The 23,570-nt window shown below is 49.7% G+C and overlaps 2 protein-coding genes across 2 annotated transcripts in view; one reads left to right on the top strand and one right to left on the bottom strand.

Annotated features, from left to right (window-relative positions):
- LIFR (LIF receptor subunit alpha) overlaps positions 1–3,969 on the top strand; it is a 61,750-nt gene extending 57,781 nt beyond the window's left edge. The window contains exons 18-20 of the mRNA XM_081133767.1: positions 67–160; positions 1,787–1,865; positions 2,256–3,969. Coding sequence (XP_080989893.1) covers positions 67–160; positions 1,787–1,865; positions 2,256–2,879 — 797 coding nt within the window. The 3' untranslated portion in view covers positions 2,880–3,969. The remainder of the gene's footprint in view (positions 1–66; positions 161–1,786; positions 1,866–2,255) is intronic.
- Positions 3,970–14,712: 10,743 nt separating this feature from the next.
- EGFLAM (EGF like, fibronectin type III and laminin G domains) overlaps positions 14,713–23,570 on the bottom strand; it is a 129,826-nt gene continuing 120,968 nt past the window's right edge. Inside the window, exons 21-23 of the mRNA XM_081133768.1 lie at positions 21,316–21,399; positions 17,115–17,218; positions 14,713–16,317 (exon numbers count right to left, since the gene is read on the bottom strand). Coding sequence (XP_080989894.1) covers positions 16,163–16,317; positions 17,115–17,218; positions 21,316–21,399 — 343 coding nt within the window. The 3' untranslated portion in view covers positions 14,713–16,162. The remainder of the gene's footprint in view (positions 16,318–17,114; positions 17,219–21,315; positions 21,400–23,570) is intronic.

Here is a 23,570-nt window from a genome sequence, read left to right as displayed (position 1 = left end):
GGTGAATTTATTCTATACGTCACACCGAAAATGGTGATTTCAGTATTTGCAATGTTCTCTCTCCAGCCGTGGGACTGATAATCGCCATTCTCATCCCGGTGGCGGTGGCTGTCATCGTTGGAGTGGTGACAAGTATCCTTTGTTACCGGAAGCGAGAATGGTAATCTGCGCTCACTCTTGCTCTTTTATTCTTGTGGGTGTGGCTGTTTACGTTTAACAAATAAGTACATTTTTTTTTTTTTTTGGTTGAAGCTAGTTGGTAAAGAAATACTTGTTTTAGTGAGAATTAACGTTGGACTTAATGTTAGGCAAGAACATGGCATATTATTTAAAGGTTTAAAAATAAACGTGCAAATGTTTCCCCTACTGTATTTCCTAATAACCTAAAATAATAGCATTTGTGCTAAAAATAATATTCGCAGGCTTAAATATAACAATAGCTATGTGCCAGGTGAAATGTAGTTGCGTGATTAAGACCTCGCTTGTCTTGGCGACCCCCTTAGAAAATCAGGTCAGTTATTCGTTTAGTCAGTAGACATGGGCGACGCCTCCCAGGTGAGGAGGGAGGTGGCGGTAAACTAAGCGTGGTCCTGACAGACTTCCAGCCTAGTGGGGTGCTGGACATGAAGCCATAACCACCCAGAAGCTGCGGGCTTAGAGTGAGAGTGGGTACGGGCGGGTGGGCGCCGTGAGAATGGCACGAGAGCCGTGGCCCTGGAGGTGGCGGCCAGGGCTCCCTGCGGGAGTTCGATTGGGCAGCATCCCAAAGGGTAAGGAGAGGGGAAGAATGTTCCAGGCAGGGAAAGTGACTTCTGTGAGGACCCGGAGCTGGGAAAGAAGTTGATCTGGAGAAAGCGAGGAGAACTGTGTGTGGAGGTGAGGCGAGGTGTCCCGAGGCGAGGGGAGGGGAGGGGACGCGAGGCTCAGCGGGAGACAGGCCTCGTGGTCAGCTGACAAGGTTGGCCGGGGCTGGGCTTGGGGCCGGGGGCTGTGTCCATCATAGACAGTCCTCACTGGCCTCAAAAGCCATCATTTATGAGAAAGACAAGAATGTATTCTAGCAACCCTGGCTTATAAATCAAAATAGTAATAATGTCCTGCTAACCCTGTCCTGCTAACCATACTCTCATTACCAGCACTCACAGCATAAAACTGATTTCAATACCAAAAAAAGAGATCAAGCGAGGAGCGAGTTTGAAGTTGGAGCATTTCAGGCTTGCTTTAACGAGGTTTTTCCCTGCAGGGATTTTGAACAATAAAGCCCTTTTGAATCGCTGTGCGGTGGCATGGCACAGAGGAGTCTCCTTTCTGTTTGTGCTCAGTTTTTGCTCAGGATGAATAGCCTTCCTTTCTCTGATAGCCCAGAGCCTGCCAGGAGCCTAGAGAGCGGCGCAGGCAAGCGAGTCCCCTGAGTTTTCCATCCTGCTCACGCGGTGTGCAGCGCGAACAGCTCACTTACGTGAGCAAGGCCTGCGTTTTGCTTCTGACCTAAGAGCCCGGTCACCATTTTAATGCTTTGCTTTCCATCTCCGTAAGATGCACAAGCTGTTGCAGCTCTGGAACTAAGAGTAGTGTGTCCGTGGTTTTAAAACCGGAGCCTCTCGACACATGGCGTGCAAAGTCCCGGTGAATGGTCGATCACACTGAGAACGACCTTGCCTCTTCATCTCGTGTCCATTCAGGGTTCTTACGAAATGTCCAGTCGGCCTTGTGATTCAGTAACTCTTGGTTGCCTAATCGCTGGCCTTCCAGTTATTAAATGTGCCTGATTCTTCTTTACTTAAAGGGTAAAGGAAACCTTCTACCCGGACATCCCCAATCCCGAGAACTGCAAAGCCCTGCAGTTCCAGAAGAGCACCTGTGAGGTAATCCTGCAGCACTGGCTTTTATTTTTTTTTATTGTATTTTATTGTTTTATTTATTTTATTTACTTATTTTATTTAGTCTTTTGTGAAAAGTTTTTAACATGCAAATGTCATCCTAAGTAAAATATGTTGAAAAAATAACGGTGCTCTGACATCTGCAGAATTTCTGCAGCTATCGATTTTAAATCACTTGCATCATGCTTTCCCCCCCACTGCTGTTAATAGCGAGAGTAGCATCGATGTGTGGGAAGAAGTAGCTTCGCTCTAGTATGCACCACAGGACAGGAGAGCGATTTTTACAAGCAGGCCTGGGAAAGTGGGTAAAATAACGCCCCTTCTTGCGGGAGCCCTGGTGCTGTCCTTCATCTCTGTTTTGCAATTGACTTCCAGGGAAACAGCGCTCTTAAAACACTGGAAATGAATCCTTGTACCCCAAATAACGTGGAGGTTCTGGAGACTCGGGCAGCAGGTCCTAAAATAGAGGACACGCAGATCATTTCCCCGGTGGCCGAGCGTCCACAGGAGCGCGCCGAGGCCGAGCCCGAGAACCACGTGGTTGTGTCCTACTGCCCCCCTGTCATCGAGGAAGAAATAGCGAACCCAGGGGCGGATGAAGCTGGGGGCACCTCGCAGGTCGTTTACATCGACGTGCAGTCCATGTACCAGCCGCAGGCCAAGCCGGAGGAGGACCCGGAGGCCGAGGCCGCGCCGGGCGCCGGCTACAAGCCGCAGATGCGCCTCCCCGTGGCGGCCGCCGTGGAGGAGGCAGCCGAGGAGGGCGACCTGGGCAAGGCTGCGGGGTACAGACCGCAGGCCACTGTGAACACCTGGAACTTGGTGTCCCCAGACTCCCCCCGCTCCACGGACAGCAACAGTGAGGTGGTGTCCTTCGGAAGCCCTTGCTCCATCAACTCCCGGCAGTTTTTGATTCCGCCGAAGGATGAAGACTCTCCGAAATCTGACGGGGGAGGGTGGTCCTTCACAAACTTTTTCCAGAACAAACCAAACGATTAACGGTGTCCCCTCCGTCCGCCATCTCAATAAGCTCCCGTCGCCAGTGTTGCCGCGTGGGCGCCGGGCACGTGGGGGGACCCTGGGGAGCGCTGTCTGCGGGGTGGACTTCACTGTGTGCAAGTCCCGCTGCGCGTGTCCGTGTGCTTTCCGTGTAGCCTAGAGCCAAAGCACAGGGACACAGATTCAGCCCACGCCACTCGCGACTGGGAGCTACTTGTGATTCGAGCCACAGCGCCCTCCCGGGCCCTGCCCTTGGGAAGCTCTTCTGGCCTAACGCTGCCCCTGGGTGCGCGCAGGCCGCCCGCCGGCCGCGCCCTGCTGTCCCGGTGGTTTTCTCGGTGGCCGCTGGCGCCGCAGGTCCGCGGGCGAGGGCGGGAGGCGGGGCAGCAGCTGGCGTGGGCTCGCCTGACGTGTGCTCCGGTCTGGATGAAAACCAAGCACAGAGTTGAAGCCTTTGGACATGATCCTCCAGCCACAGCATCTGCAGAAGTTAATACGGTGTTTGCCGCAGCGACAGGCATTTCGTGTGTCTGATATGCGTGCTGACCTCTGTGCCTGCTGTATGACGGTCACCACGCAGTGTTCTCAGGGTACACGCCTGGCAGACGAGCCGACGCTGAGCAGCCCAAGTCGGAATCGCCCTTCCCGCCTCGGGAAGGGTTCGCAAACCTCTCCATTCTTTTAACTTTCCTGCCAGCTTCCCATATCGCACTTGATTGCCCCAATATTTAAATCTTAAATTCCTAAGACTATACATCTAAGGTTTTTTTTGTGTGTTTTTTTTAATTTGGGTTATTTTTTATTCCACGGCGTCAGTTGTATAAATACATGAGTAAATTCAGTACTATTCTTAAACATACAATTCTGGTGACTTACTGTTTGAGACTACTAAGCAACATCTAGCGGCATTAGCGCTCTGCAGTTCTGACTGGCTTCCGTGTCCCCTGGGAAGGCCATGCCCTTGAGCCGGGTCACCCAGGCAGTGGCCGCGACACCTCGTAGCAGATGTTCCTGCTGACGGCGCCTCTTAGCAGTTCCTCTCTCCTATATGATCAGAAGTCCAGACTATTCGATCCAGTCCTCAATTTTTAAAAATATAAACTAAAAAGGTAATGCTTCTTAAAGGAACAATTACTCACGGGCTATTTATGTGAAATGTCATAAAATCCATTTGCGTGGGTGGGCGCACCTGTGTCACAGCTGCGTGGTGAGCTGCCCGGAGTCCTGTGTCCCCCAGCATCCTCTGCCCACCCTGGTGGTCATAGGTGATGTCTGGGTTGAATGCAGTTCTTGGGAAAGCAGATAAAAATCTACAAAGTGTATCTTACATTGTCCCTGACCTCAGGTGGTCTGTGTATTTTGTCTTTTGATGCTTAAGAGTCCTTAATATTTCGAAATATCTCAGTAAGTCAAGATATGCCTGTTTTTCCCTCCTCAGAGGCTCTGTGATGTATTTGTACATAACAGATCAGGTTGGGGCTTTTTTCCCCCCTAGCTCGTGCATCTTTATAAAAACCATGTTGTGGGAAAAATCCACAAGGCGACAAAGGACAAAACCTGTGTAGGTACTCCGCTTATGAATTCTATTTTAACTGCTAGAATTCAGCTAAATTCCCGAGCGTCACGCTCTGTGGGCACAAGGAATGATACAGAATCAGTTGTGTACACACATAGTATATTAAAACTATAACAGCGCAGAGGCTTTCATCAGCGAGACAGGTGTCAAACCAGAGCCGCCCCTAACAGGGTTTGCTCTCTCATCTTATTTCTCCTCTTGGGCTCCTTCCCTCAGCTTTCACCCAAGCCACTCAGACCTGCGGCTGCCTTCTGTCATCACAGTACCTCTTGTCCTCAACCCCTGCCTCCTTCCCCACTGAAACCTACAGGCCCTTCACTTTATCTCTTTAAGATAGGATAAGTGTTGGCTAAGGTAAAAGTTTATTGGTCCAGTTGACACTAACTGAGATCATGGGAAAAGACCATGAGCCCTGTCATCCATATTGATGTATTTCACCCATGACCTTCTGGACCCAGTGCCCTCTACATAGTGATTCCTTTGTTTGGCTGATGGTGACTATCCCTGGGGCTCGGGAATCCTCTCGCTCTGTCCACGAGTGACGTTCCCCTTGTTGCTGAAGAGCGCTGCCTACAGACCGCATCTTCACGTCTCTGACAGCCAAGTTCAAGTCCAGCTTCGCTCATGAGGAAGGGAGATCCTGGTGGTCATTATGACTGTATTTCTCTTGTGAGTGGCCCTCTTAAATAAACACTACTTCATATAAAAATATTCTTAGGACACTTAGCTAGGCTTTTAACATTAGGTAGACCTTTTCCGACATGATGTATTGCATGGAGTAGACCCATATACAACTCCAGTCTTCAGTGTGTTGAGCCTGTAGAAACCTGGATTTGATACTGTGGCCACGAAGACCTGGGTCATTGAGTCATAGTCCATGTGCTCAGGTGACAGAGGTGCCGTGTTCCTGCAGCTTAGACCCAGAGCAGCCATTCACAGAAACGTTTAAGGGCGGAAGCGTCAGCCTCGTGCTCCATACCAGCCCGGCCTTCATGGCTCATGGGTTGAAGGATTCATGAACAGCTAGTCCTACGCACTGTGGCAAGTCCCATTTTTAACACTTCATGCAACTTGTACTCTTGTGGGAAATTAGTCCTATAGTGTCTTAGTTGTCTTCATACCGTCCATATTAAAGAGCATTGCCATCCTTTCTGTATTTGAATAATTAGTTTAGTAAAGGGGACTAGGGACTATTTTCTTCCAAAAGGAATTTGCAATCAATTTTATGGTACTTTGAAATTAAAGTATACTCCCTAACATGTCACAGTGCAGAAAATGTTATCTCAGAATGTTCTGCTCAGGCACGTAATCTGAGAAGACTTTTTCCACTTGTTTGTTTAAAATAATGTTTGCTGTTGTCTCTTAAAATCTGTGTATCTTTTATGAAATCTTTTATTTGGAAAGAGTCAAGTTGGGCATCATTGGAAACTACTTGGTTTGCTTTGGTCGGTTTCTGTCTTCACAGATTATGTACCATCGATTGTCAGTGCCAGTATGGAGAACTAAGAACAACATTCAGTCCATATGTCAGGCCTTATGGTGTGTAGTAAAATTTTAGGGGGTGTTATTTAATCTAGAATATATACAAATCCATTTAATTATGATATTGAGTTAGGACAGGATTCTATAACCTTAAGTAATGCTTATTTCTCCCAATATTAAGAATGTTAATATTTTGGATTATAAGCATCCTGGTTATAAACAGTTTACCTATGCAAGACAAATTCTAACTGTGCAACACTTTAATGAAAATTAAAAATATTTCAAGAGGGAAACCCTCTGAGTGTTTTTATGTGCAAGTGCCTAGCTGAAGAACCATGGAAACAAAAAATTCAAAACCTCTTAAGTAAACTATTAACTGATTGAATATTTAACCAAATACAAAGCAGTAGTAACTTACCTTACTTTATGATTGCTATAACTCAATACCCTAAAAACTAAGAGATGTGAATGGGAAAATAATATTTAATTGATAAGGAAATTGATTTTATTACATTTACATATATCTCCTAAGATTGCCTTTGCAGTAGCCAATCAGAACTTTAAAAAAAATAACACAGACCTTATGCTGCACTTACACCAACAATACTTTGTACAACTGATTGAATGGCTCACTTAAAAGTATTGAATTCCCTTATATACATTTATTTTTACCCTTGTTTCACTTTATTATTTTTTCCCATCACCATTTATCCCCCACACACCCTCTTCCACCTCTCTTATATATATTTAAAATGTTCTTCTCTTTAGAATTAGTCCATTTTAAATGGTTAACTTTCAATTTCTGAACTTACTGTTTTTTTCTAAGCATTCCAGTGGTGTGTTATAAAAGATCAGAAGATTTCTGGGTGGTAACACAATTGTCGTTTAAACATAGACAAGTTAGCTGTTAGGTTTGACATTAGTATTTTTGCAATTGGTGATAGAAAACAATATTGAATAATTTTCATAATTTTTCAAATATTCTGCCCCCTGTTAGATTACAAATACTTTTCCCCATTATTTACGATATAGCCTTCTACTTAATTTTTTTCTTCATACATAGGGTTTAGGAAAGGTGTGAACACATTATCAATAGTTGAAGAGAACACACAAAAAGAAACCTTATTCTGTTTATCGTTGTGGAAGGGTGGGTATTATATGATGCCTAGGATTTGTTTTATCCTATTATCCCCCCCCCCCCCCCCAAAAAAAGAGCATGGCCTTTTTAAAAACAATATTTCAATTCAGAATTGCTTGGAAAGATTGGCCTGGGTAGAAAGACATCCTAAGTTTGAGATGGTACCACCATAAAAGGTATGTCCAAAGGTCAAATCACTTAAAAATACTCGACATTTTTAGTAGGAATGTGTTCTTTTTTTATTCTCTTTCATTAGCTGTCCGTAAGTTCTTACAATGCTAGGAAATCACCATTTTTTTTACTTTCAAAATTGCATTCTAGTGAATTACTGTTTACAAAATACACATACTGTGAACAGCTATAAGTTTTTGTTTTTATAAGGTTTGTAGAATGAGTGTTTTTTCAAAGGGGATGTTATGTGTTAAATATTTTCAATTTTTTAAATAAATGCTAGCAGCTGTTTACTAATTTTTGTTGGGTTAGGTGTGTGCAAATGTAGCTGAAAGACAGGGAGAAACTGCCAATCGAAAACTGTTCCTGCTTTCGTTTCTTGAAATGTTACCACTACAGACCCTTTTTTTGACCTGAATCATCAGGTGTGATGTTTTGTATCTAAGATCATGCTTAGTCATATAAGGAAACATTTACATACATACAGGAAGCAAGCTGTAGATTGTAGGACATTTGTGTGACTTAGTCTCATGCGCAGAATTCTGAGTCGAATGTGGAGTAAAACAGCTCCACCGACACAGGTAACAGGTATTTCTTGCCTCGGGAAAATTTGGAGATTATGTTGTGCTAGAATGGAAAATTTGGTCATTTTATATTGTATAATTTCAGAGTTTAGTTTCAGTATCTTTTGGAAAACGTGGTTATAGCAAGAACATAGACTATAAGTAACCTATTACTAAGAGACCTTAAATGTAAAACTAGTATGCTTGGCTGTTAACTCTTAAAGATGTTACTATGTCTGTTTTTAAAACATGCATGTATTTAACAATTTTATCATAGTATTGTCATGGAAAAAATAAATATATTTTCTTACAACTCACCCTGACAGATACGTGCATCGTTTGGTGGTGTGTGTTTTTTCTTCTTGTTTTAAGCATTTAGGAAAAGTGCTTTGTTGTTAATACTTTCAGTTCCACCTCATAAGAATTACAGTGGTTATGAAGAGGTCGCCTAGGGCTATCACTAAATTTTTAGTGTTTTAATACATCGTTGTGCATCGATAAAACCTTTCATATGTTCCATTAAATCTGTATTCGACTTACCAGAGAAGTTAGCATAAAAATAATCAGTGGGAATCTAACATTACAAAATAAATCCTGGTCCTTAAAGTACGGTTTTTAACTTATTTCCTATGAAGATAACCTCAGCATTTCTGGAGATTCTAGAAATGTATCAAAATGTCATTTCAAGTCGTTGAGTTTGGAAATACAGTCATTGATTCAGCAAAACCTCGGTAATTTTAAAGTATGAATTGATCTTAAATAGAACTTCGTGGGGGAGAAATTCAGTAGTCGTATGTAGCCTACACTTACCTGGAGTAACAGCTGAACTGTGAGTGGGCTTGGGTTTAACCTGAAGCACCTTCAGACCAATTTCAAGTTAATTGTGACACGTGTTAGTATTTAAGTACCAGGAGGTCTCGGTACGTAACTTGTTTCCCAGATGGCGAGTTCTTGAGCCAAAACGTATAGCACCATCAACCCAGGAACTTTGAAAAGGTCAGAAAAAGAGGAGTGATGTCATAATTAGAGGAAAGAAAGTTGGAGATGTGTGAATAATCTTTTTTTAATGTAAGGTATTCTATATCACACCGAAATGTGAGCTTACAAACTCAAGTTCTTTACAAAAGGGCTGTATAAGAAAGCTCCGAATGGCCTGAAAATTTCACCCATTACCCTTCCCCCGGAGTGACTAAGTAAAATTGAATTAAAAGTATTTGTTCCATCTGCGAGAAGCAGAGAAGTTGAAGTAACAAGAGATGTCTTGAACTGATTCGGGATTAAATTGGAGCTGGTTTTATCCCTGAGTGATTAGTCTCAGATTAAAGAGACAAGAAAGGCCTTTGAGGAGGATTCTGAGCGTCAAAACCCTTAGGAGGTCGCGCTGCCGTGAGCGCAGGGCCCTGAGCTGCGCAGCCTTCGTCGGCCCCCAACATTTGAAAGGCGGGAACGACCTCCGCGTCCCAGCTGGGACTCCTGTCCCGTCTGGACGCAGGCTGCAGAGGCGGGGACCGGCCTGCTGTGCCCTCGGAGCCGCTGGGGAGCCGGGAAGCGCGGACAAGCAGAGTGTTAACCGGCGGCCCCGCTAGTCCCCACTCGCCCCCTTCCCGGGGCCGACCCCCGCGCCCGTCAGAAGCGGACCCGGAGTCGGATCCCCCCGTGACCACGTGGGTCTGTTCCTTTCCCGTGGTGGCTGTTGAAGGTTCCATGCCCAGGACGGCTGCTGCCCCGCCTGAGCTGCTCAGAGGCTCAGGGCCAGTGTCACCACGTAACTTACTACCCGGGTGACCTTGGAGAAGCTGCTCAACCTCATTCTCAGCTCTGAACCTCAGGTCTTAATAACCTACTTTTCCAAAGTTGTGAGGATTCCAGGGAGCGTAAGTATTGCTCCCCACAGGACAGACGCACCTCTATCCCTTGAGGGACCTCAGCAACACCCGACCCTGCCCAGCACCTGACAGGTGTAAGTGCTTCAGATCGGGCCAGATGAGCCTCAGGTTACCTGGGCGTCCCGGATGAACCACCGGGTCTGATCCCGCGGGGTGATGCGTCCACAGAGCAGGGCGCTATCTGCCGAGCCACAGTGCGTGGTAGACTCTAAATGACTGTGCCTGGAAAACAGCAGTGGCCCAGTGTTTCCTTGGACGTTAGAAATGAGTTATTTTAGGGAAAGATGAACCCCCTGTGGAAGTCTCCAGCTGTGGAAAGACGGGAGGGCCCGTCAAACCGGGCCCCCTGCAGTGGGGCGGCCAAGGCAGCTCCTCCCAGGCCTGCGCCAGGCGGCTTGTCAAGGCGTCGCTCACGTGGGGGCCACTGCGGCCCCCCTGGGTTCTCACAGAAATCTGCCTTCATCTCGACGACGGATTAACAGGCTTTATCTGCAGTGACAACAGGTTAGAGCCCTTCTCCCCCTGGCCATCCCCTCCCCTCATCTCCTCCTCACTCTAAAATGTCTTTCCTTCTGGGTAAGGTTCTCTGTACCCTTCCAAGTGACAAGCGATCCTTCCCTGTCCCCACCCCTCTTCCCTGGGTAGCTCCCTGCTTCCCCGGGAGCCAGCCCTTGCCCGACTCTCAGGCCTCGACTTGGTGGGTAGGTAGGTCCTGCTACATCCCGCAAGCCCCGCTCCTCCCAGATGTAGCGCACGTCCCCTCTCTGTATCCAAAACTTCCTTCTCTCAGGCCAGCTGTCCCCGCAGAGCTGGGCCCTGGTCCCAGGCCCCTCCAAGCCGACAGCCTTACAACCAGAGGAGAGGGCGCCCTTCCTCCCAGCCCCAGCGAGGACTCGCCTGGCCTGGCCTGGCCTGGGTCACATGCCTGGGCCAGTCATGGGGGGTGGGGGGGTTGTAGTCAGAGGCCACCTTCAGAAGAACCTCCTGTTCGGGCTGAAGGAGAACCAGTTCTCTAAAAGAAACAAGGCGACATTCAGAGTGGACAGAACGGTACCCACTCCCGGCCAGCTGAAGAAAAACCAGAAAATAGACAAAAGGGGGAAAAGAAAAAAAAAATTACACAACCTTCCCAGGCAGCACTAGCTATTTTTAACGTCCTTTCAGGCGAGTTCCTGTGTGAACGTGTGAATTTTCATACATAAATATTATTGATGTAGTAATGTATATAACTCATTAAGCCCGCACGGCCCTCCTCCGCGGCTCTGGGCCCGACCGCCCGTGACGAGCCTCGCCTGCCCTCGCCGCTTTCCTAGCAGGCTTTCTGCCCCAATCCCGCGGCCTGGAGCCTGTTACTCTTGTTTCTAAATGAGTGTATTATATGAGCGAATTTCTGGAGCTTCCCTGGCCCCCCTTCCCAGAGGCGTTCCTACGCCAGTGACCTTTCAGCCGGCCGCAGCTGCAGCCCCTCAGCACCGGGCTGTCCGAGGCCGCGGCCGGCGCTGGGCCCGGCTGGGAGGTGGGCGGCTGGGGCCTTAGGGGAGGCCGCGCCTCATGCTCGGGGATGTCCGTGCCTTTGTCAACCGTTTGGAACTTGAGCGAGTCAGGGAGACGAAGGCAGCCGCATCCCAGATGCTGAGACGCAGTGTTCCCCTCCCTCTTTCCAGGAAAAGACAGGCGCTCCTGGGAGCCACGCACTTTCTAGGACAGAGGCCTGGGCAGGACGGGAGGAGGGGCGCGCTCCGCAGCCTGCCCTGCTCCCCGGTTCGGGCTGGGCCACGATCGGCCCGGGAGCACGCCGCTGCTCGCGGGGAGCTTTCCGCAGCCCCCCGAGCCCTGGAGGCCATCGGTGGAGAAGGGAAAGGAGGGGAGGGGGAAGGCTTCACACCAGCACCTCCTCCCCTGTTGGGGGCACCCGGAACCCCACTCTGGTGGAGCGGCTCTGGTCCCCGCTTTCAGGTTTGTTCAACCCACGGCCCTTGCAGGAGGAGAGCTCCGCAAGAAGGCAGAGTTGGCGCTGTGACGAGAAACTGGCCTGTGCCCAGCCCCCTCACCCACAGGCCTGCACTGCCAGGACAGCTGGCCCGAGGGAGCCCCAGAACGCACTGAGCAGCCCTGGTCCTTGGGCAGGGGGCACCTGAAGGTCAGGGAACAGGTACAAGAGCCCCGGCGAAGCGTCACAGTCGTGGCCTCGCGGTGGGACCACGGCAAGTCGCCCACCCCAACCTTCTGAGCGGCTCTGTCTCCCCGAGTGGAGCAGGCCCTGCCGTGTGTGCTGACCCCGTCTAGGGGGGCTGCTAGGAAGAACATTCTTTGAGCCTGAGGCTGCGGTGCGGTTCCTCACGGGACCGACCCCAGGAGCGGGTGCACGTGTTGAGCTGGATTAGTCATTTTGCTGCCTAAATGCAGCCACCTGCGAGCTGAGCTTCCTAACCACCCGCCAGGAAGACCAGCAGCTTGCGCAGGGCCGACCCTGTGCTCCAGGGGCTCAGCAGCCCGGGGCGGGGCTGCTTGCATCTCCCTCCCGTGTTTAGTGCGTGCCCCACGCGTGGGCGGTGGAGCTGCAGTGGGGTGGCCCGTCTCCGTCCTGGGAGGCACCTGCGGGGTGGGCCGCGGCAGCAAGTCCCTCACTTCGGATTCTGATTTTGACTCCTGCTGGCGGCCCTTGCCCTCCGGGCCCCTTCGGGCGGTGGCCCCGGGGGACCCCCCTCGGCCTTCGGTGAGCTCCCGGTGCCCTGCTCTGCTAAGGGCCTGGGCTGTCCCAGGGCTTCCCTCCCAGGGAGCAGCAGCCTCGCGGGCGGGCCTGGCCCCTCCTACTCCCCATTCGTCTTCCTTGGGGACGCACAGTGCTGAAAACAAGCTTTCTGAGAACCATATTTTTCTAGGTTAAAGGTGAAAAATGCAGCGTTTCCTCCAAGTGGAAAGCGCTGGCTGCCAGCTCCGGGCACGGGTCCGAGCTCCTTCCTCCCACGCAGGGCGGGGGCGGTGGTGGGAGCGCGGGGGGGGGGGGGGGGGGGGGGGCAGGAGGCAAGGCCGCAGCCGCCTGCTGCAGGGAGAGCGGGCCTGCTTGTGTTGGAGCCGCTGGAGCAGGACCCGCTCCGGAAAGGAGAGGCACCGACGGGGCGGGAGGCGGGCAGGTCACCAGGCTGCCGCCTCTGGGCTTCTGGGGCAGCGTGGGGACAAGCAAGGCCCACAGACCTTCCCGAGGGAAACCCCCGGTCGGGGCTTAGAGGAAACGTGGGCTGTGAGCAAGTCAGTTTTCCTAGGAAAAGCAAGAACGGTCCCTCACCCCACCCTCCGGCCTTTCTTGCTTAGAGCACATGGGAAGTTGTGGGGAATTTTCTCAGATCCTGATTGTGGGACCAGAGGTTTCCAGGAACCCAGGCTTCACCGTGTCCTTCCCGGGCAGGCGGGATTGTGTGACGCTCGGTGCTCCTTGGCTGCTCCTCAGACCTGTCTCTGGGCCAGGAGCCCGGCCAGCGTCTCCAACACCGTCCCCTCGGAGCCGCTGCCCTAAGCCAGGCACCGATGCCACCCCTCTGCTGCGGCCCTCCGCAGAATGACACTGCCAAGTGGCAGAGGACAGGCGTGAGAATGAGGGACAGCAGAGAGGAAGCCGAGGAGGTGGCGGAGGGGCAAGTGCCGCCCCACTGGACCGGCCTGGCCCGTCATGGAGAACGTCACAGACCCCTTCCCCTTGCAAGGGTCCCACGGGAGGACTACCCGCCACTTCTCCCAACGCACATGACTTGCGTTCCTGGCATGAACGGCCCTGACTTTTCACCCTCCTTGTATCCATGCCCCTTGCCCAGTGGTGATGGGTGGAGTCTGTATTTTCATCTCTTGAACCTACGAACTTGGGCTAATAGGATGTGACAGTTCCAAACCTCAGCTGTGCAAGGCCTGAAGCTTCACGCTTAGGGCTCTTACCCTCCTCCGTCATCACACAAAGGGTATGTCGGGTCCCACAGGTCCCAGGCGGAGCACGAGAGCCCCATGGAGCTGACTCGTCACCTCGCCGTCTCAGGCAAGGCCGTCCTGTATTAGCCAGCTGCTACACACGTGACCAAGCCCAGCTGAGACCAGGAGAAGCGCCTGGTCGAGCCAGCCAAGATCCGCAGGGCTGCCAAGGTGACCACTCAAGGCATGTAAGTGACACACACTTATTCTGGTATGCCACTGGGGTTTGTGGCTGTCTGTCGTGGGGCATTATTGTAGGAACAGATAGCAGATACACTTAGAGAGAAAACGGGGGACCTACACACTCAGGCTCAGCTCATCTCGGCTCGCCTGCCTCTGAGCCCGGGCCTAATCCCTCAGCTTCAGGACACAGTTTTTACCCTCACAACCACCTCTGCTGTACTCAGCCCTCATCCCCTGGGTTCACTGAAGATCACAGAACCTTCCTCCTGGCTTGGGATCTACTGTCTCTTACCTTGGTGTCCTACCCTGAGCCTCCCATGTGATCAGCTCCTCTTGGGCAGCCTTCTCATCCAGCAGGGTCTCGACTGCGCTGAGCCCATCCCGGTGCCTGCCACCTTCCCCCTTTAGCCCCTTCTGCATCCCACCCAAGTTGGTGGCTCAGAATCCTCACCCACTTCAACACCCCCCCAAGCGCATCCCTGGGCCATTGCGTTCTTTCCGGGATAACACTTGCATGCAAGAATGGCTCATGGACAACACAGCTCTTCTGGCTTCAGCTCAGTTGGACATTTTTCTAAAATCACGAAGACATTTTTGGCTGAAGGCAATTGATTCAAAACGTGCTATGAAAGCAACTCTTATATTTTGGGAAGCACTGGCCCTAGCAGCCTCCAAGGAAAAGATATTGAGGTGAGGGTGTTCGGGAGGTGCTAAACCCCACTTTTTACCGTGTGGTCTTTTCTCCAAACTGCACACACAAGGAGACAGATGTAGGAGAGTATGAATTATTATTGTTGTTGTTGTTATTGTCTCTCTGGGAGGAGGTCTTGGTCATCAAAGGGTCCCAAAGACAGGAGGCAGAGGCTGAGGCACAGGTGAATGTCTCTAGGTTAATTTATTCATTTTATAGAATTCTAAATGTGCCTGAAGCTGTGCTTTGCACAAAGCTCAAAGTCGTCTTCGCTGAATGAATGCTACACAAACAAGAGTTGAGTCATGGCTGGGACTAAATATAGGCTCTTGCGTGCGTTGGATCATATTTCCCTGCTCTTTGGGGGCAGCGTGCATCTCACCTTTCCCTTAGCGAGTCCTGTCATGGGGATCTGCCAGCGAGCCAGCTGTCACCAGCGTCACGTGCATGAATAGCAAAGAGACGGCCAGTGGCTCAGAAGGAGGCAGCCCTGCTTCTCACCCCGCAGCACAGCCTTGGAGGCTCTGATTGTCTTAGCGCCCATTTCTGGACGTGGCCTCTGCAAGGCTCAGTGACACTTCCATGAATGAATGAATGACTAAGTAAAGGAGCTCTAGCCTTCTTCATCTCCTTTATTCAAGTTTATTATAGCCATCCCCCCCCCTTAAAACAAAAATGACAGTGACCCCCTCAGTAACACATGTACCTGTTAATCTGCTTATTTTGGAAGCTTCAGATTCATTTCCTTGAGCCGTCAACATTTACTGAAAGAGAATGGTCAGCTCCCCAGGAGACTGCCCACCCCAGGTTACCTATCCTACTCCACTGATGCCACTAAGGGCCCCAACAGTCTCCTTTGGGAGAAAATTTTTAGGAACTGTGCAAAGAATTCAGGGTCGTCCACCCAAACTTGCAAAATTATACTGTGTGGACAATCTGCAGCTATAAAAATATACACATACAAAAGGACAGCTACAAAATCAGGGTGCCCATTTTCTTAGATGAGCATTATAAAAAGTAGGGATTTCTCACTAAAGGTAAACTTTAGCGGGGGCAGCACTGTGATTACGGTTCTACGTTTAGTCCCCCCTCACCCTTACTTTCATGGAAGAGTCAGGGCACATTGAACCAGCCAGCGAAGGGTGGAAGGGGTTAATCCTAGTACTTCAGGGGCCACGGTGAGAAATCCCAGGTTCAAGGTCACACAGTCATTCTGCTGTAAGTGCCGTGAGTCAGGGAAGGAGAGGAGTGTTTTAATGCTGCCCTTTGGGTCTCTCTTTTCCTTCTTTGTTTAATGCTCTATGAATCACAACCCGGTCATTGACTACAGCAGACGGGCTCTGGAATTTGCCTTCACGCGTGAGCCCTGGCAGCCATTGTATAGTCCACGGACAAAGTTCGATGCTTCCCACGCAGAAGATTCTGTTGGGTGTGGCCCACAGCGTGTGAGCAGAAAAGGCCACACAGGGACCCAGCTTGGTTCCAGTTTCTCACTAGGGTGTCCTTTTTCCACGATGAGGGCAAACACACCTGGTCCCTATGCCTCTGTGTATGGCACAGGGCCTCAGGCAGGGTCTCGGGGCCCCCAGGATTCTCGGGATAGAAGGCGCCGTCCCTCTGGGAAGGCCGGCTGGTGTTACTTGGCTCCACAAGTGTTGATGTTTTTCCCATCCACGGCGTCTTCCACGAGGGAAATGTGGTAATCGGTGGACAGGGTGAAATGAGAGATGCAGCCCACGAGGCCTCGCATGTACTGCCTGTTAGTGTGCAGAGCAATTTCCTTCATTCCACCTGCCAGGAAGCCAGAGGGAGATGGGGTGAGCCAAAGGGATCGGCGTCTCCTTAGGGCACGTGAGTATCTACTGATCAAGGCTCCCTGGACGGACAGGATAAGGGAGGACTGTGGGTCCCTCGAACTGCCCAGTGCATCACATCTACTTTATAGTTTCCTTGAAGGAACAGGTGGCTTGATTCAGTGGGATACACAACCGGAGGCTATAAATACCCACCTCACATGTGATTTCTGACCCAGCTGGCCACTTCCAACCAAACAGTACCTGGTACATTTTGAAATGTTGTATAATATCAAAGTGTAGTATGTAGTTAGAGGGGATGTCATCTTAAACCAAAAGAAATACACTGACGTTGAGTGCTTTCTACTAAGTTCACGCTTAGAAAATATACGGATGGAGGCATCCCTTCACACTTACGTGTGCGCGCAAGCAGGCTCTAAGCTATTTACGGAAATCCCATTCATTCTAATTCTGAAAGGGGCCAGAAAAACAGATCCTCCTTCCTTGGAGGGAAATCGAGGAGCTAAATTTAGCAGATTCCTGCTCGATAAACAAGAAAAGCCTGGTTTTCCTGGTGGATCATCCAAAGCACAAAGGCATCTAAGGGCTTCCTGCCTCGGCCATGAGTCAGAAGTTCAGAAACCAGGAGAACAGACTATCTGGAGAGCGTCCCGTTGCCAAGTATTTGGCTGATTCGGGGAAGCGCGAGATTTTGAGGAGCCCACCCAGCAAGGCCGATGGAGGAGTAACGAGAAGAGGCACCGGCGTCATTTAGGTTTGGCCCAGGTCACTTACCCACGTACAGCGCCCCGTTGATGTTGAGCTGCCTCATCATGCCGGGCGACTTGCCCGTCCTGGCCCCGTAGTCGTCCACAGTCATCTTTCCCGACTGACCGTCCCTGTGAAAACCACCACATTAGGAGTTTCATTCAATCGTTCCACTCATTTCAATAAAAATGCGTCAAAGAGTCTGCTGTTCACCAGGCACTACGCTAAGTGATAGAGCTGCAGAAAGGAAAACGACAGCAACGAACACGTTCCCGGCGCCCGGGGCTTTCAGGCCTGCTGCGGAAGACAAAACAACCGCATTACCAGTGACAGCCCAGTGTCACCACGCTGAGGCGGAAGACTGCCAGGACCCTGCGGAACGACAGGAGAACGCTTCCCCAGGAGATTCCCCCAAGAGGAGTTTTGGAGGCTGCGTAGGTCAAGCGAAGGAGGAAGCTGATGTGGACGGAAGTCGCCATGACAAGAGAGAGGACAGGGGTTGGTGCAGACTGAGCACAGCGAGGTCGGGGGTGGCGGCCCAGAGGAGAAAGATGAAGCCAGAGCTGGTGGTGAAGGGCACGCGGAGCCCAGTTAGAATTTATCCTGCAGGTGAGGGGACCAGAGAACTTCAAGGGGAGCAGTTCTGGTGACGCGCGGTGAGTCCCGATGCTATTCTGAGCCTAATGGCAACCCAGTGAAGCGGTTTTGGTAGGTGGAAGACTACTCTAGGGAAGGAAAAAGAATAGCTCAGAAGTTCCTAAAGGACCCAGGGAGTCACCCAGAAGTGACTCGGAGGACAGTGGAATGGAGATACGCATCTGTGCAACGGCTTTGCAGGTTTCCCAAACCATCCAGCCCCAGGAACCTTCTTCAGAAAAGTACGTCTGCTTCCCTAGCTCTTGGGGAGGGGGCGATACCGGCTCAGGCTGCATTTCTTTTTTTTTCCCCTTAAGATTTATTGGTCTTTTAACGTTCCTTTTCTATAGCAAACAGTGCTTGTTTCTTGGGTTAATAACCTCTCTTATCTTTCTGATGATATTAATATTTCTATCATTTTTTTCATTCATAGTCTCTGTTTCCTACAAGTTGCTTTATTATGTCTGTTCGTTCTGATACCCATCTTTTATACTGGAAACGTTTTTCCAGGGCTTTGTGGTCTCTGCCCCTTCATAGTTAAGTGCTGAGCTCTGAAAAAGCAGCCTGGAAGCTCTGGTTGCAGGATGGGTCTTGCTGACTGTGGCTTCGTCTGGCTCAATCATGTCCTGGGGGACACCTGGATTTTCTACTCCCCTACTGTGTCTGGCTGCCAGCATTCTGGAATCCCAATTATGGAGAAAGAATTATGGAGTGCTTAATATTCAACATGCAACCTGTCGCAAAGTCTCATCTTAATTTGTACAATATACAGTAGCCCAGTATTTAGTTAGACCTAGTGTCCCCCATTCCGGAGACTTTTAGTTTACTTTGTCCAGAGAATCGACTGTTATTTTTCCACAGGTAGGAAAAGGGCTGTGTGCCAGCTACATGAAGTAGAGCTTGGGCTCTAACTCCTCAAGTTAATTCAAGTAAAGTTTTTAAGCCAATCTTCCTGCTTTTAGCCCCTCATTCACCTTCCTGGCTCTACCCATTTGGGAGGGGGGTACAATGGTATGTATCTGGTTGCCCAGGCCTCACTTCTTGAGAGCAACCCTTTTAGCAGCTGGCTTTGGAGGTGTTTCTCCTGTTCTGTCTCCACCCTCAAGACCACATGCTGCCTCCCCATTGTGGAGATGCTGGTTTAGAATCTCATACCTGAATGCTGGGATCACCAATGCGCCCAACGCCTTGCCTTGCCCGGCCTGCCGTTTTCCTCCATTACTCTAAAAAATTCCATTTTTCCACTTTACTTCATCAATTTTAAGAGATTTTCTCTATCTCTAAAATGAGAATATGTCTTACAATCAATGGCATCTTCAATTTGGAAATAAGCGTGGTATCACCTTTTAACCTAATGAGTAATGAACGTCTTCATATGTTTATATTGATTGTCTGTTGCCTCCCGTTAGCATGCAAGCCCATCAAGCAAGGATGCTTGTGTTGTTTGATGATGTATCCCATGTGTCTAGGGCTCACAGAGGGAGAAGAATGAACAGGCGAACTGTGGACCTTCGATGACTCATCTGGAAGGGGAATAACTGTGCCCGTCTCCAGGCTACTCTGAGGTCAGCGATTGTGCATCCAAAGCACAGAGCATGCACCCGATACATGCCTGCTCTGTAAGGGGGGGGGGGGTACCATTATCAATACATCATCATTCTCACCCACAGCATGAAGGCTATAAAGCTTACGTTGCTATGGATATTAACTAAGATATAGTACGTAAAGCACCTGGCATCCTGAAGATGCTTAATAAGTGAGAACTTGCTTTCTCTTTTCTGCCAGGATTAATGCCTGCAAGACCAGGACTACTCAGAGCAAGACAGGGTACAAAGCAAGGCTCCCCTTGCAGATGGCTGCATTGACCCCCCATCTCTGACCCTGGAGCTGCTGCAAAGAACTAAGGTATCCATTCAACCCTGCTTGCCATACTTGATATCCATAGCCTTGACCCAGTTCCTGCTTAGATCTGTTGAACCTTCCCTTCCAGGCCTGTCTGCCCCTCTGGATCACAATATCTGCTTGAATCCTCCCATCTGTACAGTTCCTGGTCTCACTTCTCTCTGTTCAACCCTCACTGCAGCCTAAGGCCCGCTAGGGGAGATGTCAGTGATTACAGTAGTGAGAACCAAGCCTGCAAACCATCTTCACGGTGCCAAGCTTGAGGCTCTGACATCTGAGTTTCTTCTGGTGGAACATTCCCTGTCTTCTCCCTCCGAGACATCTGGAATGCTAGCTGGAGTGGGCTGCACCATGGAGTGGGAAGGTAAGAACTTTGATCTCAGATTCCAGTCTTAGCTCTGCCCACAAACGGTTGTAAAGTCTGGGGAAGGTCACTTAACATCTGTTTCCTTAGATGTCTAGAAAGTGCTTGGAATCCCCACCAATGTGTATCTTGATGCACATAATCAAACCACAACAATTTTGAGGGCTTAAAAATCCTTCCACAATATCTGAGTGTCCTAACAACCTTCTCTGTTTAAGGAAATTGAGAGTGGGGTGCTCACAGGATGGGAGCTACAGGGATCAAGTGTGGTCAAGTATTTCATTTCTTCGGATGTTTCTGAGCGAGCCCTTTTAAAGATGAGTGAGAGAGAGAAATGAAGAACTTAGAAGCCACATAGTGTAACCTATCTTGGAGTTGGTTTGGACTATGAGCACTTAAATTTATATTCTAGAGTATATTTTAGATCAAGCCTGTAAATATTCACTATGGGAAGACATTTCGTTTTTCAACAAGTCAGATTGGGGGCTTCATCAAAATCACTGTTGCCAGCGCTTCCTAGGCTACTTGGGCAGCTGATGGGCACAGATCTGCCTCTGTGTCCTCACACATCCTCTAGGGTGTCAAAGGCAGGCACAGTGGACAAGAGAGGGGGATCCAGCAAGGCTGCGCCCACCATGGCTATATGTGTACGGAGTAGGAAGCTGACATTGGTAGCCCCATGCTTCCTAAGTGTCACTTTTGACCTTACCCACTAACCTCCCCAGAAAGGGTTGTAGTAAATTCTCGGGGGACCCAAATCAAAAACTCTGTTCAGCTCATCTCCTGGAACCTTCATCTAACACGGCAGGATTGAGATTTCTGCACACAGCTAAGTTTGGACCTACTATCTGGTTTCTCAAAATATATTGTTAGGAATTTGGACATAGGTAGCAAGACCGTAATTTTAAGGGAGTGATTCACCCCAAGTTAATCAGAAGCCAGGGTCGTCACTTCTGTGAGAGGGGCAGGATACACAAGCTTTTAAGGTTCAGGTAAAGTGATGTCAAAGAAAAAGCAGGCAGTTACCTACATTATGAGCTTTGAAGCATTTCCTCAAAGTCCACATGCCCTGAAATCCCATCTCACTAGAGATGTCCAGGCCTCACTAAACAGCAAGGCCCTGTTCCTGTGAGCCATCAGCAAGTTATTTCTCCAGAAAGTCGCTGTTGAGTGACCTGGAGGGCACAGTGGGAGTTGGTAGCAAAGTGCCCCGAATGACCTGAGTCAGGAGTATGGGAGGCCAGGCAAGGCTGGGGAGGAGGAGACTTGGGGAACACGTGCCACCTCTGGGCTCCAGCTCTGCCCCACGCTGTGGGAGGTACTCACCGAACAGCCTTGACCCGGTGCCACCGACCGTCGCTGAAGGAGCCGTTCGCCATGATGGACACCGCACCGCTGCCCAGGTTGTAGCTGATGGAATCGAGAAGAAGCAGAACAGAATCGGGCGCTGAAGCACAGGCAGACACTCACTCACAAACCCTCTCGTCGCAAAAGGCCTGTGGACCTCAGGATGCAGCTTCCCCAACACGAAACAAATCAGTGTTACCAATTACGTTTCCAAGCGAGGCCAGGGATGATCAAAATTTTTTAGCCCAGCTGGGCGTGGCTCAGCCATTGAGCGTCAACCCAGGATCCTGGCGATCGGGGTTCGATTCCCGGTCAGGGCACATGCCCGGGTTGCGGGCTCGATCCCCAGTCGGGGGCGTGCAGGAGGCAGCCGATCAATGACTCTCTCATCACTGATGTTTCTCTCTCTCTCTTCTCCCTTCCTCTCTCTGAAATCAATAAAGATACATATTTTTAAAAAATTGTTTTGTGGCAAAATATACGTAACAAAATTTACTGCCTTAACCATTTTTATGGGTACAGTTCAGTGGTGTTTTATATACTCACATTGTTGTATAAGCAATCTCCAGAGCTCTTTTTATTTTGCAGGACTGAAACTCTGTACCCCTTACACAACAACTCATTTCCCCTCCCTTCAGCCCCTGGCAACCACCATTCTATTCTACTTTTTATCTTAGGAATTTGACTACTTCTAGGTACCCCATATAGGCAGAACTGTACAGCATTTGTGTCTTTGTGACTGGCTTATTTCACTCAGCACAGTGTCCTCAAGGCTGATTATTTTTAGGCCCATGTACAGAAACATCAGGAACAAGAAGGGCTTTATCGTTTATAATGTGTTATACTTGGTTGAATAGTGTCCCCCCCAAATTCATGTCCACCCAGAACTTCAGATTGTGACCTTAATGGGAAATAGGGTCTTTGTAGATGTAATTAGTTGAAATGAAGTCATGTTGGGTTAGGGCAACCCTAAATCCTATGTGACTGGTGTCCTATAAGAAAAGGAAATTTGGACACAGACACACAGGGAAGAATGCCCTATGGAGATGAAGACTGGAGTGATGTAGCTACCAGGGCTGCCGCTGACCACGAGAATCCGGGAGAGAGGCACAGGCCACGTGATCCTCAGAGCCCCCGGAAGAGCCAACTCTGCCAACACCTGCATGTCACACTTTGAACCTCCAGAACCTTGAGAGAATAAATTTCCATTGCTCTAAGCCACCCGATTTGTGAAAGTTTGTTATGGCGGCCCTTGGAAACCAATACATGTGTTTTCACTTTTTAAAAAGCAAAACAAACCACAACATTGCAGAGTAGGCTGAGCCCGAGAGAGATGAAAGGAATTTGCCTAAAATCCCAAAGCTAATGGGTAGGATTTGAAGTTGGTGTCTTATCTGCTCCTCCCCTCAGTTTACTCTGATATCTGGCCCACTCGGTAGTAGCTTTCTATTTTCTATTTCAGTTTCCAGATGCCCCGAAACCCTAAGGGTATCAGAAGACACGCACATGTTGTTTACCAGAGAGAAGTATCCCTCTCAGTCCAGCATTCATTCAATTATTCTAATCTGATTTGATTCAACAAATATTTAGTGAGTGACTACGCTAGGCCAGGCACGGGGCCAAGTGCGCGGACCTCCCCTTGGTAACGTAATAAAGCTACATAATCATGCTTTTGGAGGGAAGTGTGTCCCACCCGGGACAGCTCTCTCCTGTACTTCACTGGCCAAGAGAAAGCAATAAGGAAGCCTGGCTTCGTTCCTGGGCCCCCGCACGCACTCAGCCCAGGAAAAGAGCGAGAAGAGAGAGCGCCCGGCTTTCCCCAGCGAAAGCTCTCTGGGTTCTTCCGTCAATACCGGAGGCTCAAAGGAGTCCCACAGCCCATTGACATTTGATCGAGAATAGAACTTGGGTGACCTGACAAACTATGAGACGAGGCTGTGACTCTGACCCTGAAAAGTCCACTGGTTCCCGATGAAATTTCCCACATCAAGTGTCTCCTTGTATGAAGCCGCCCAGGGGTGGAATTTTCAGGTTTCACGATTCACTGGCCAAAGGCGTCTCGAAGAAATGAATGACTAGGAAGCAGGGCTGAGGGCCGGCTGGCAGGCACGTAGCTGAACGACTGTGTGTGGCTTTCATGAGAGGCAGAGGGACCCACGGATCAGACTAACCCACCCCGATTATTATTCCCGCTCTTGCTAATTACCAGCTTGGTGGCCTTGGGCAATGTGCTG

This window comes from Miniopterus schreibersii (genome assembly GCF_964146895.1).
Source record: "Miniopterus schreibersii genome assembly, chromosome: 3".
NCBI lineage: Eukaryota > Metazoa > Chordata > Mammalia > Chiroptera > Miniopteridae > Miniopterus > Miniopterus schreibersii.
Note: the sequence above shows the minus strand (reverse complement) of the source record. Positions and strands in the feature narration are given on the sequence as shown.